At 40.2% G+C, this 14,830-nt stretch overlaps 1 protein-coding gene across 1 annotated transcript in view; it reads right to left on the bottom strand.

Moving 5' to 3' along the window:
- The window catches only part of SLIT3 (slit guidance ligand 3), a 590,119-nt gene that overhangs the window by 207,372 nt on the left and 367,917 nt on the right, over positions 1–14,830 (bottom strand). Inside the window, exons 8-9 of the mRNA XM_056847932.1 lie at positions 13,385–13,548; positions 4,437–4,578 (exon numbers count right to left, since the gene is read on the bottom strand). Coding sequence (XP_056703910.1) covers positions 4,437–4,578; positions 13,385–13,548 — 306 coding nt within the window. The remainder of the gene's footprint in view (positions 1–4,436; positions 4,579–13,384; positions 13,549–14,830) is intronic.

Genomic DNA, 14,830 nt, shown 5'->3' with positions numbered 1-14,830 from the left:
GCCTGTGGGAGAATGATAGCATCCTCGCTTCTCAGCTACCACAGTATTATTACCAAGTTAACAGAAAAAATAATAAAAATAACATGATGGTGTCTCTCACCCCTTAAGCTACAAATAGTAGGCGCAGCTGTGACAGCTCCTAGTTCCCCGCTAAGTTCAGAAAAAAGAGCATCACAGTTTAAAGTTCAACTTTGGGACCGCACAACAAATACATAATGACATAGACTACACAACTGATTTTATCTCATTATTTCTATTTGGGAGACCCACAGTTTTTGCTGCCTTTGGCAGATCTCGATATAACAGCAGGGATAATACCTGTAATGGCATCAACTGTAACCTATGAAGTCTTTAAAATTGGCAATGATATAACGTTTAATTTGTTTACAAGATTTGGGCAAAAAATCCTTTGATAATACATTATGTTATATTAATTTATAGTTATTTACATACTGTTTCAATGTCTTTCCAAATCTAGGAATGGTGATGAAATTACCTGGAAAGATCTTAATACTGGGTGGGGCTACACAGTGTATATAAAACATTTGGGAACTTTATTATTCACTCTATCTGTAGCTAATAATTTTGAAGAGGAAAAGAATAGAAATTTTATGTCGTGAACAAATGTGGGTTTGTTCTGAATTCAGAAGGACACCATTTTTAGTGTCTACCAAAATTACTGCCAGAAGCCCTTTTACCTGAAGTCTGGAAGAATGGTGCTTTTTGTAGCATGAATGAAACAAGATTCTTTCACCTTTTAGCTGCAGTAAGACTGATACTTCAGAGATTCTTAATTAATACACCATTAAAATAAAACTGTTCCAGGATATTATTTCAGTGAACAGTGAGCAATAAAACATTTCTGTTAGAGCTCACTTTAGGCTCTAAATTGTGTAGATTCTCTCTGTAATAATAAGTTCACCCGTAGGTCTAGGAGAATGGGAAGAATATATTGATATTAAAGTGATTTAAAGATTGGTCTGTATACTAAAAGCCTATTAAGTTACATTTTCTATACAACCAAGAAGACTGAAGTATATAAACCATTATGCAAATACAGTACTGAAACTGTATATTCCTTTCAGCTGTCAGATTTACAATGGTTTCAGGAAATGTTTCCAAACTGCTGGGCATCTTCAGCCAGCTTTGCCACATGGTAAATATATTGGCCTTATAGATGTTACTGGTCTTAAGTTCTATCTGCTGTGATTTTTAATTGCTGTGGTTTCAATTTAGTTAATGATATTTTATTTTAATGAATTTGCAATAATGTTTCAATACACTGAAAACTACTGTAAACACTTAGGAAAAGCAGGATATAAATATTTTCAACAATCTAAGGACATGGCAGGATTTCTAAAGATAGCAGATTTCTAATCATATTATAATCATTTAGCTCCCCCCTTTTAAAAACAACCCTGGTTTTTTATTATAGATATTATACAATGTAATATTTTCATTTAAGAACATAAGAAAGGCCCTACTGGATCAGACCAAGGCCCATCAAGTCCAGCAGTCTGTTCACACAGTGGCCAACCAGGTGCCTCTAGGAAGCCACAAACAAGATTATTTCTAAGCATGATGTTTTATAATATACATTGTTGATCTCCCATAATCAACACAACCCGTGGAAAAAAAGAACTGTTCTTAAACTTGATTCTGAAATCTGTTGGCATTTTGGAATCTTAAAGAGTCAGGGTAATGAATTACTTCAAAAAACTAGATATAAATAGAAGCAAAACATCTTGGGCTCTATTCCTGGAAATTACATATTAAAGTACCTAAATAACGGATAAGATACAACCAGAACTTGTATTACAGTGTGGCTCAAACCCAATAATATTTGCATCATAACAAAACTCAATTCACAGCCCCAGTCTTCTGCAACGGTAAGCTGGCTACAAGAGCGACACAAGTCCCAACGCTTACTGCTCACTAAGGAACAAGCCTATGGGCGCTTCCACACATGCTGAATAACGCACTTCCAATCCATTTTCAATGCACTTTAAGGATTGTTTGCAACTGGATTTTGCCTTTTCACACAGTAAAATCTAGCTGCAAAGTGCATTGAAAGTGGATTGAAAGTGCATTATTTAGCATGTGGGAAAGCGCCCAAAGTAATGGGAGTTTTACTTCACACTCACTGGTACCATTTCACACTAAATCCTGCACAAAAGAAAAAGAAAAAGCAGATTTCAGTAACAGAAGAAAACTAGACCTAACAAGCAGAAAGCTCTAAAACCATAGCTATGAATCATGATATGGATTCAGATATTTTAAAAGGCAAAAGCTTACTGTATTCAACACAGGTATTACAATTATTTGAGAAGTGACACAGTAACTGTGGTTCAGGCATTATTCCAACTTATCTGCAGAACATTACATAGTATTATAGCTACTGACAAAATTATCCGTTTTTTTAAACTGTCATGGAAAGCAAACGGTTCCGGACTTACCCAGAGCCAGTTTTGGTGTCTGGGGTGGGGGATGAGAGCGGCTGAGCAATCTCGCTCTCCCGGCCTCGGCCCCTGGGGTCTCGCCTGATTGGTCTAGGGAGCCAATTACTCCCGGCCAATTGGGCGGAGCCTGGAGGTTGTTGCTGAGCAGGGCAGAGGCTTTGATCGGCCCCCTCCCCCACTGCTCTGCAAAGTCCCGGCGGCCCCCGCCTGGTGCCTCAGTCTGTTTCCGGCTTTGGCCCACACTCCCTCCCTAAGGGCTATAGGTGTGGATGTTATGCTATATTTGTCACAACTAAGGCGATTTACACATGGGGCTGGATGGGTTTTGATGGGGGGAAGCGGCCTGCGGCCCCTTCCTCCAACTGGGGGACCCCAATAAGGGGTTCTGGGGGAGGCCAAGGGTGTTGAGTTGCCACATAGGGGGCGGCAAGTTTGGCCTCTACCTGAGTGACGGGGAACCACCAGGTGGCGCAAGCCCCGGCATATCCCACATACCGTCATACTCTGCTACTCCCAGCGCGACCGCTGGGAGTTCAGGCCCACATCAGTTCGCAGCGGGCCATCTGATGCCGCCATCCAGCCTACCCATACTTCGCCAATGCATCAATAACACTGTTGCCATTAATTTTAGTTGTGGCCATGTTTTACCAATAAAATTTTTTTTGCAATAAAATCTTGTTCTTTGTTAATAAAATTGTTATATGTTTAGAAAAGTTGAGTAGTAGCTTACTTTATCTCAGTCCTCAGCCCAATAGCCCTTGGACAGCAAGTGCAATTTTTGGTGACAGTATGGTCTTTTCCATTACGGAAGATATCAAAGGTCTGATGAACAAATAATTATTCTACATTCTCCTCTAGCACTAATTTTTCACTCAGTCAAAGACTTGGGAGACTTTTTTAATGCAATGCAGTCTGAGTAATAATGGTACAAGAATTTTAAACGTTTATGGGATTAAATATAACACGCTGGAGAGCCAGCATGGTAGAGTGGTTAAGAGTGGCGGACTCTAATCTGGTGAACTGGGTTGGTTTCCCCACTCGTCCACATGAAGCCTGCTGGGTGACCTTGGGCTAGACACAGTTCTCCCAGAACTTTCTCAGCCCCACCTACCTCACAAGGTGCCTGTTGAGAGGGGGAAGGGAAGGCGATTGTAAGCCGCTTTGAGACTCCTTATGGTAGAGAAAAGTAGGGTAAAAAAGCCAACTCTTCTTAAAAAAAAAGAAGAAGAGCGGGAGCTGTCATTTTAAATGTACTGCTGCAAAATGTAAAAACGTAAAGGTCCCCTGTGCAAGCACCGGGTCATTCCTGACCCATGGGGTGATGTCACATCCCGACGTTTCCTAGGCAGACTTTGTTTATGGGGTGGTTTGCCAGTGCCTTTCCCAGTCATCTTCCCTTTACCCCCAGCAAGCTGGGTACTCATTTTACCGACCTCGGAAGGATGGAAGGCTGAGTCAACCTTGAGCCGGCTACCTGAAACCAACTTCCGTTGGGATCAAACTCAGGTCGTGAGCAGAGCTTCGACTGCAGTACTGCAGCTTTACCACTCTGCGCCACGGGGCTGCAAAATGTACTGCTGCAAAAATTCAGCAAAGAAAAAATTCCACAAATGCTTTCAATTTCCATGTATGAGAAGTTTATAATTATTTTGGTAATATCACTGTAACAGTAGCATGTCTAAACCAGTATAACAATGTGATCTTATTCTCTTGCTACTTGTCACTAGCTTGGTTTGGATCAAAAGTTTGCTAAGGCTTCTTTTTCTTCTTCCTAAGTATACAAGTTATATTGAAAAGGCAGATACTGTGTATAAAAGACACTTATCTAATGAAGGGGGAAAAAATTGCAACAAGTCATTGGCAAATCGGCATTCTCTGACAAATTGATCAAAATTCAAGAATGATATTGTACACAAGGTTGCAATCTTTGGCTGAAGTACAGCTGTTCACAGCACAGAATGTTAAGATAATACTTACATTTCCACAATATTCTCTGGAAGGTTTGCTGGAATTTCAGTTAAGCCCTTTCCTCGACAGTCCACAATATTGTTGCTGCAAGTACAAGTAGATGGGCAACTGATAGCATTGGCATTGCAGGAAGGAGGTTCTGTGTGTGAACCTGAGAAGGCAAAAAACTCAATGTCAGTAAAACAATCAATATCACCATCTAAATACGTGTTATGGGCATTACTATAAAAGAAAACTTGGTTGCCAGATCATATACTTCTTATATTATTAATAATAATGAAAGTCTCTTTTCATACCATTCAATTTACTCAGTTTTGTGACAAAAATCCATCAAAAATGTGCATTTTGTGTGTGTGTGTGTGTGTGTGTGTGTGAGATATATATATATATATATATATATATATATATATATATATATATATATATATATATATATATATCTTGCTGGAACTTTAGAAATAACAAATGATAATCAATCCCCCTGGACTTTTATTAAATACAAACTCACCTTGGTCCAAATGTAGTAAATTGCACATTTACAAATATCCATAAAGGGTCAAATTGTTTTTGCCTCAAAATATGTTACACATCACACTATCAATTCACACATGTATGTTCATCAGCCAGTAACCATAACTGAACATGTACACAGCTTCCATCGAAAAGAAGCATTGCGTGAGGTCTGTAGTATCTGGTCATTTTACAGAAGCCATTACTTAATGCCTCAGTTATCAAGTAATGAAGGTACACATGTCAGTACCAAAGAGCTGTCCATACAGTCAGTTTTTACAAGGAAGCATATCCATGAAGTAAAAAGTTTCTGTGGTTGTGTTCCATGGTTACTTATTATTATAAAAGCAACCCCACAAATCGAATTCAATATACAACCTGAGGAAATACAAGACCCACCATCCCATGTACGCGGTACATTACAGGCACATATATTGCTTGAACAGAAGAAAAAAGGCTAAATTGATGCAGTTTAAAACATTCATAGCAAAAATCCAAGTTGGAAGAAAGAATGTCAGTAATTAAGCTACATTTTTCAGATTTCTTTTTCAACAAATGGCCTGCGTGGGAAAATCTGGAAACTCTATTTGTAAGTAGGAGATAGTGGAAACCAAAGAAATATGCTGTAGAATTATTCTTATTGCTCTTATTGTGTGTGTGTATAGTGCCGTCAAGTCACAGCCGACTTATGGCGACCCCTTTTTGGGGTTTTCATGGCAAGAGACGAACAGAGGTGGTTTGCCAGTGCCTTCCTCTGCACAGAAGCCCTGGTATTCCTTGGTGGTCTCCCATCCAAATACTAACCAGGGCTGACCCTGCTTAGCTTCTGAGATCTGTAAGGCATATCCAATAACCCCTGCATTTGTACCTTCATGTAGACTGATAGTTAGATTACATCTTTGCCAAGTAAAGAGCAGTTAAATTAAACGTTTAGATGCAAATCACACAATCCTAGGGAAACAACTACTATTGCACAAGCAGCCTAAAAGGAACAACAAGACACCTACAGCTCTCAACTGAAGATGTTGCAGGCCATTATTCCAGGCCTAAATCCTGCTCTGGAGAATGATGCTACTCTCAGAGTGGCAGTAAACCAATGGTGGCATGCAGACAATCCCCTAATTTAAAGCAGCTTGCAACAATCAATAAGGATAACATGGTGGAATCACATCAAGTCACAATGAAACAAAGCGCCAATTATGCCCCTTAATCTACATCAGCAAAGGGCCTAATGTCACTAGCCACCACATTTGGTATGTTGACACATGTGATAAACCAATGTTGTGATTGCCATATGTTGAAGAAAATACCCACTGGCAATCTGCTTTGGGCAGACAGACTTGTGTTTGAGGAAAAGATTAAACAGGCATAAATCTGATGTAAGCAAAAATTACTGCAAATCTTTTGGGTGAACATTTTGCCTTTTCTGGTCATTCCACTAGCCACCAGGCAGCTGTATTCAGGTGGATGTATGGAACACAAAATGGCAAAATAGAAATTTATTCACAAAGGCCTAAATAAGGACTACAGCTTCTTCTCCCAGAGAATAATATTGTTTTGCACCCTTGACTTCCTTCCCGGCCCTGTTGACATCTACCCACCACAGTCATAGCAAGGGATGAGTAGCCACACAGAATAAACCCTACAAGCATGAGATGGCAGGGTGGGTCTTTGCCAGAGAGGGAGTTGCTGAATGCCAAGCACCTCTTCAGTCTGTTCCTTTCAATCTGAGCTGCAAACCAGAGACAGGCCTGCAGCCCACAGGTCTGTGTGCCCCACCCATTATGTGATAGGCTAATCTCTGAGGCAGGCCACCCATTCTGTGATGGGCTAATCTCTGGGGCAGGCCACAGGAAGCTACTTGACAGCTGGGCCCACAGAACGCTACTTGACAGCTGGGCCCAATTGCCCTAAATCATCCTTGCTCCTCTCCTTCCACCCAAACACAAATGGCCCCTCCAGCCCATGGCTGGGAGCCTGTCTTCTCACAACCACAGTTTATTGAAAAAGAAATTGTCTGGAAATCCAACATAAGACTTCTTGTGCAATGCCTAGATTTGCCCAAAGACTGAGGACGTATGCTTCTAAAGCAAAGAATGTTCCTACACTGCAGATATATCAGCACTGCCCAAAACATAAATAATAGAAAAGCTAAAAACTGATGTAGCACTATCACTTTAGAGTAGTAAAAAGACAGTACAAGAACAATTCAAATCAAAACCTTCAGAATCAGAAAAGATTTTCAGATAGATATGGCTATAAATGTCATTATTTGAAATACAGTTCCAACTCCCAAAAGGTGCAAAAATTGAAACTGCTACTGGCTGGCCCTATACATCATTTGGGGGGGGGGGGGTTGTCCCTTGACAAAAAGAAAAGAGAATTATTGGAAACTTTTGCCTTCTGTTTCAGAAATGTCAGCGATTCCACTGAGAATTGATGCCTGTGCACTTGAGTTACCATTAAGCTTTGTGAAAATGGTCACTCTTCTTTTGATCTTTAAATATGAAAGATGTGTCAGAAAACAAACGGACATACACAAAGGCTAACTATTTGAGTCTGCCATGAGTTTAGTTAGCACAGTTAGCACAGACATTATTAGAAGCTAGTGTTCTGATCAGTTTCTTATATATTATCTCTTTAACATGTGAAACCTATCTCTGAAGGCCAAAACATGTGCACTCAGTGGTGCTTTGGACTTTTGTTTCTCTAACAGCAACCCACAAAAATTGGTGGGAAACTATTTTTGAACTGCAATGCAGTTTGAAAAGCAGTTTAACATAAAACATTGGCATCTGGCTGTTTCACGAAAAAAAAAGTCCAAAATCCAATTGGAAACATACACAAGGCCTTCTGTGTGTCCAACATAATTTGCTGTATTTGGGGTATTATTTTCCACCTAGCCACTCTCAATACCTTTATTAATGTTAACAGATTGACTGAAAACAATTAGAAAATAAAACTGCATCTCTTACAAGGTACACTAGATATAGGGTTCCCAACCTCCAGGTAGTAGCCGGAGATCTCATGCTATTACAACTGATCTCCAGCCTATAGAGATCAGTTCCCCTGGAGAAAATTTGGCAATTGGACTCTATGGCATTGAAGTGCCTCCCCTTCCCAAACCCCACCCTCCTCAGGCTCCACCCCAAAACCTCCCGCCGGTTGCAAACAGGGACCTGGCAATCCTAACTAGAGACCATAGTGTCTTCCTTGTAACAGGGTTCAAATTCTTATGTGCTTTTATTCACATGACCCACAAGGTCTTTATGACCCACTTTTCCCAAGCTTATGTGATGATAGGTAAGATGTTTAATTCAGTCTCAAACAAATTTAATTAGCAATAGTTAGGCTAAATAAGAGCTGTCGGGAATGTTTTACTCAGCTTCCAGAATTTTGGCGGCCTGCAATCATACTTCTGGATGCATAATTCAGGGGGCAGCTGCATCATTGCATCGAGATGTTCCCCCCCCCCAAAAAAAAGTGTTACAGCAGCACTGTGCATTCTGTCAGCAAAGTTTGGGGATAATGTTTGTACTGTTCCATCTTGCACCCTTTGTCCACATTCCCATAATTTTTTAAAAATGGTATAATGGAACAACACAAATGTTTCTTGTGTTCATGGCAGTTTGAATTTTTTAACAAGATTGGTTGTGAATCAGTTTCATGGTACCCTTGCTTGCAAGCAATGTCACATATATAACACCAGTGCTAAGACAACTGTACCTGGCTCCAGCTGGAGCATCGGATCAGGTTCAAGGTGCTGGTTTTGACCTTTAAAGCCTTACACGGTCTGGGACCATCATACCTACGGGATCGCCTCTCCTGGTATGCCCCCCAAAGAGCCTTACTCATAGCATTTTGCTGGTGGTCCCCGGCCCGAAGAATGTGCAGCTGTCCTCAACAAGGTGACCTCTGGTCCCTGCGGGATCTTAAGGAGTTCTGCAGGGCCTGTAAAACAGAGCTATTCTGCCAGGCCTATAATTGAGGACAGCCACGAGAGAATCCAACATTACTGGCCTCCCCATCTCTCCTCCCCATTCTTGACATCTGTGAGGGGTTGACCTGCTAATAATTTACTACACGATGAAACCTGGGTAAATTTATGGGCACCTATTTATGACTGTGTTATGAGATTTTACTGATGTTTTCAAGGTTTTTGATGTTTTAATGATACTGATGATTTTATGTATTTTAGTGGTTGCTACCTGCCCTGAGCCTGGCTTTCTGGGGATGAGGGTGGGCTACAAATTTGAAAAAATAAATAAATAAAAGAAATATGCACACCAGAGTTTCTACGGCAGCAGTAGCAATGTGGAATTCCGAAACTGCTTTTAAAACTGAGGGAGTTAAAAAAGCATTCGGATTCAGCTAAAGGCTAAGAAAGAAACAATACCAGCACTGGTGTATGTGGGGATCGAATGCTCTTCCAACTCTCAATTACAGCCATTATGTTTAAATCCAGTAATTACTTTTTCTTTTTTGCAATTTGGCTTCATGTGATTAAACAATAAACTATATGAAAACGAGGACAAGAGCTGCATTGCTGTGTGAGCCCAAAAGTCTATCTAGTCAAGCACACTTTCTTAGAGTTGCCAGGTCCCCCCTGGTCACCGGGGTGGGGTGGGAGTTTTTTTTTTTTTTTTTTTTACTAAAAACATTATATCAGATATAATGCAATATAAAGAAATTTGTGTGCCAGCAAAAAAGTATACCTTTGCATTTTGTAAGTAATACAATTGTAGAAGTGTAGGGTATTATTCTAGCTTTTTTTTTGTCATTCACCAGACAAGAAGTCTTTGTGTTATTACACTCACACTAACTACTCTACAGAAAGGGCAAAAACTTTCCACAAATTGTTAAGGCCACTGAAAGAAAACTAGGAGATTGATATTGCCTCTGTTCTGCTAAGCTTTCACCACTACAGGAGGTAAAACTTTAGAGAGAAAAAACAATTTAAAAACCTCCTGATCTCTGACATTATAAACAAGAAATCTGTCAGGATAACTCTTGCTGTTAATCCCTCTGTCATGAAGGAAAAGGCACACACACACACAAAGGAATTACTTCATCCCAGTGGATCACAAACAGAAATTACTAAAGTCTGGGTTGCCATCTCTTCACTTTTCAACAGGTTTTCCAATGATGAGGTATAAATAATTTCTAAAGTAAGAAGGGCTGCAAACTTAACCTGATGTACAGTATTGGTACACTAATTTACTAATGCTGTAGACAGGGCTAATTTTAATAAGAGAACAGGTTTATTTAAAAAATAGGCCTGCCAACCTCCGTGTGGTGGCTGGAGATCTCCCGCTATTACAACTCATCTCCAGGTGACAGAGATCAGTTCCCCTGGAGAAAATGGCCACTTTGGCAATTGGACTCTATGGCATTGAAGTCCCTCCCCTATCCAAGCCCCGCACTCCTCAGGCTCCACCCCTCAAAATCTCCAGGTATTTCCTAACCCAGAGCTGGCAACCCTATACAGGTTAGAAGTGGGCTGAGCCCTTCCCCCTTCTCACTATTTCTCCCTTACAAATGGCCCGGCCCTGACACCATGTGAAGCTGTGCTGCCAACCTGGAAAATAAGATTCCATTATTTAATCTGTAGTTCTAGTATCAGAATTCAATTTATGTTAAAGGCTTGCTTAACATGTTACATTTTTGATATATCACTATACTGTACCTATTGCTTACCCTCTGATATGGTAGGCAGACACATATTTTGCATAGCTAAAATGAAAACAATAACTCCAGAGGTATAACTGCACCAAGGAACTACTAAAATGAAGTTTGCTTCTTCCCAGACATGCTTCTGTAATATCTGTCCATCAGTTTTCTATATGAACTGGTTCTAGGGAATCTTCAGCATGATTTTCCTTTCTTTCTTAGGGGCACTGCTGACAATATGGTCAAAAATATTATCGTTCTCTCTAGCAAATTAAAACCATAATTATTAGAGTTTCCAATGTCCAGGTGGTGGCTGGAGATCTCCCGCTATTACGACAGATCTCCGGGTGATAGAAAACAGTTCCCCTGGAGAAAATGGCTGCTTTGGCAATTGGACTCTGTGGCATTGAAGTCCCTCCCCAAACCCTCCCTCCTCAGGCTCCACCCCAAAAATCTCCAGGTATTTCCCAACCCGGAGCTGGCAATCCTAATAATGATCTACATAAATCATCAATATATAGTTGGAGCCATTTCAGAGCATAATGCTGCTGTGACTACACAACCACCCTGACAGAAAATGTTATTTAGTACAAAATTAAAGTATTTTCATCTATAGGGCACCTTCATGCACTATTCAGGCAAAAATGACAGTGATCCCAATTGTAAAACCTCATTTTTGAGAAATAATATAACTCATTGAACCTATGAAACAGGCTACAAAGATAAATATCAGAATAGAATGGTGGCCTTTTCTAATAACACAACAGTGTAAATTTAGACATATTCTTGAACATCCTATTCAAGTAAGGCTCAAAAAGTTTAATGTTGGGTTAATGTTGAGGGATCCCCGGCTAATTAGTAATAACAATATATTAATCAATCAGAAATAACGAGATATAAAGATTTTCTCTGACTGTAACTGTTATCACAGGCCTTGTCTCTAGAACACCTCCTCCCATGTATACAGGCCTTAGCCTTCTTGACTTCTCTTTCAACTCAGGGCCAGCCTCCTTGTAATCTATCTCAGTTGCGCCAAAATGGATCATGACACTACATTAGAAATCTTTGTATGTTCTCTCTGGCATTCACTGAAATACATTAAGCATTCTGACTTGTCTTTCATGACTTTAAGTTCAGAGAAAGCTATAGAACTGAATGGGCTGACATGTGAGAGAGTGTTCTTCCTCCTAAATATATGTATTGAATATTTTGATACCATACAACTAGGTATTTGTCTGGCTTCCCCGTCTTCCTCTAGAAGAGAAAACGCTCAACTTTCTTTCTTAATGTGGGCACCACTCTGCTGGAAGAAGAAGAAGAAGAAGAATTGGTTTTTATATGCCAATGTGCTCTACCACTTAAGGAAGAAGCAAACTGGCTTGCAATCACCTTCCCTTCCCCTCCCCATAACAGAGACCCTGTGAGGTAGGTAGGGCTGAGAGAGCTGTGACTAGCCCAAGGTCACCCAGCTGGCTTCATGCGTAGAAGTGGGGAACAAATCTGGTTCACCAGATTAGCTTCCGCAGCTCATATGGAGGAGCGGGGAATCAAACCCGGTTCTCCAGATCAGAATCCACTGCTCCAAACCACCATTCTTAACCACTACACCACGCTGGCTCCCAAACTGTCCAAGTATACTAATACTATGTTAAATGGCCTTGGGTGCCTAAGTTTGTCTGCAAGGCAATTGAGATCTTTAGTAATAAAATAATTAATAAACAGTACAAGAATTCTATAAGAACGTCAAGAACACTGATAACAGAAGTGCTCTGCCAGCTTGATTCAGAAGTTCTCAGCAGGAAGCAGGTCATCTCAACCAGCTGAAGGGTACAAATGTGAGTTCTGTGCAGTCCCATGCAGAGTCACTCTGGCCTGTCATTCATTTCATTGCACTGTAAGTGTACAAGTGGGAAGCACTGCACAGATTCTTCATGGACTGAAAGATACTTCAACATGAGGGGACAGACTTGCATATGCATCCAAGCATAGCTTGCACACGTCCCATGGGTAGCCTTGAAGAAACCATATGCTTTACCCTAAAGGAATGTTACCAAATCAATACATATCAAGTGTACTAGATGCTGCATGAGTATTAAACATTCTGTTCTGTTGTAGAGGAACTAACTTATCCAGAGCTAACAATAACTATCATAGAAATCAGTTACGGTAGACTGAAAATACCTACATACCAGTCGAAGAAGGTATTTCTTTCAGACAACTATGTTTATGCAATTTCTCCTACAGGCATTACAAGTAAATAACAAGAAAAACTAAGTTGGGTCATTTTAAAGGCAAATACATCTCTCCAAATTTCATATACTAGCTGGGAAAACAATGCAAATTTCCTCCTTGACTTAATCAGAATATACACCCACCAGAGCTCACCGTGCGTTAAATTAAACACCAGTATTTCACATGCACTTGCTAATTCACTCCATTTGTATGCTAGTCAGATATAGAGCTTAGAAGGTTTTCCCCTTAGAAATGGCATCATATTATTTGTTAATTACTCTTTCACATTAATATGATCCGAGACTCCAATTGAAAAAAGACAATTTAAGTACAGAATCGTTAACACAGCCCAGCAGTTCAGAAAAGACTCTGAAAAATCATAGTAATTTAAATTATTATTACACTGTTTGGCTGGGTCATGATTGAATTGGAACTGGCAAGGAGTGACATTTAAATAGGACCAACATTAGAACAGTTTATCCAGTTTTTAATGTGAACATCAGTATAAAATGACAGAACATAAAACAAAAAACCTACAATATTACCTGTGCAGACGTAGTCTTTTTTCTGAACATCAGCAACATTAAATCCCCTCAGGTGAACAGGTGCCATGCAGAATGTGAACTGTCCAACTGATCGCCTCTGACGCAGCCAATCAGAAAGCCAAGCCAGATGGCAGTCACAGTATAAGTAATTGGAATGAAGCCGTCTGCAATGTACAGAAAGAAACTCATATCAGAGCTGCGATCTTTCCAAATAAGAACCTAATGAAACAATCTAATTCATCATTAATCAAATGAACCATCCTACAATCTATATTAATTTGGATGGACGTATTGCAGGGCAGTGATTGTCATATAGTAGTTCAGTTTGCGTACTGAACTACAACTAGACTTCATGGTAAACACAGATGTAAATACAGATGTGGTCATTTGGCAAGAGATTCAACATTATAAAAACAATCTTGGAATTCACAAAGAATTATGGTGACAGGGAACAATTTGGAAACCTCTTCCAAATCCTCCCTTTTATAAGCTTCCAGGGATTTATTACTGAATACATTGTTACCCCACCTTTCCTTCATGGTTCTCTCCTTTTCCTCCATTTTATCCTCAAAACAACCCTTTTGGAAACTCTGAGGATTGGCTAAGACAAATTATCACCCAGTGAGTTTCATGGTGAGAGGAAGTTTTAATCTCAGACTCCCATTGCTGTAACCATTACACTTAGGGGCATATTGCTGTAACCATTACACTTAGGGGCATACAAAAAAAAAATCAGCAAATTTTGGGATTGGGTTTATTGGGCCTGATTTTTTTTTCCAGTAAACCCAAAACAAGCAGAATACCCATACCAGTATATGGGTATTTTGGTTTTATTTCCGGGTTTCCCAAAAAATTCGGGTCCATTATGGTCTATGGGGATTTTTTTGAAGCTCCTGTGGGGGAATTTGTGGAGGTAGAGTCACCAAATTTGCAGCATAGCTGCAAGGGGCTCTCCTTAGACAGACATTGGTGAAGTTTGGGACAGGAAGTCCAATTTTATGGGCCTGCAAAGGGGTCATCCCCATCCTCCTGGCATTTGTGAGCTGTCAATCGGTTTTCAGGTTCAGAAGGTAAGCATTGCCAAGGACTGGTGGAAAGAGTCGATTGGCAGGCTGGTGCCTCAAAGTCTGGGGGCTCCGTTTGGATCTGTGGTGAATAGCAGGATGTCCATGCAAATTAGATTCCACACCGAGGAAAACAGCTTAAATGTAAGAAAAACAAGGCACAGAAAACATTTATTTTGGTGGCAAATGACATCCTGTGAACAGTCCTTTATTATAGTAATCAAAAAACTGAATTCAAGAGATGGTCACAGTGTGAGGAAACAAAGCTACTACTCGGGGCGACCTTCAGTTTGAGAGCAGGTTTTCATGGGAGGGGGGGTGATATCGGAGCCAGCAGAAGTCATGACTCTTCTGAAGGAGATTGCTCATCTACACAAGTGAA

This window comes from Euleptes europaea, chromosome 1 (genome assembly GCF_029931775.1).
Source record: "Euleptes europaea isolate rEulEur1 chromosome 1, rEulEur1.hap1, whole genome shotgun sequence".
NCBI classification, from domain to species: Eukaryota; Metazoa; Chordata; class Lepidosauria; order Squamata; family Sphaerodactylidae; genus Euleptes; species Euleptes europaea.
Note: the sequence above shows the minus strand (reverse complement) of the source record. Positions and strands in the feature narration are given on the sequence as shown.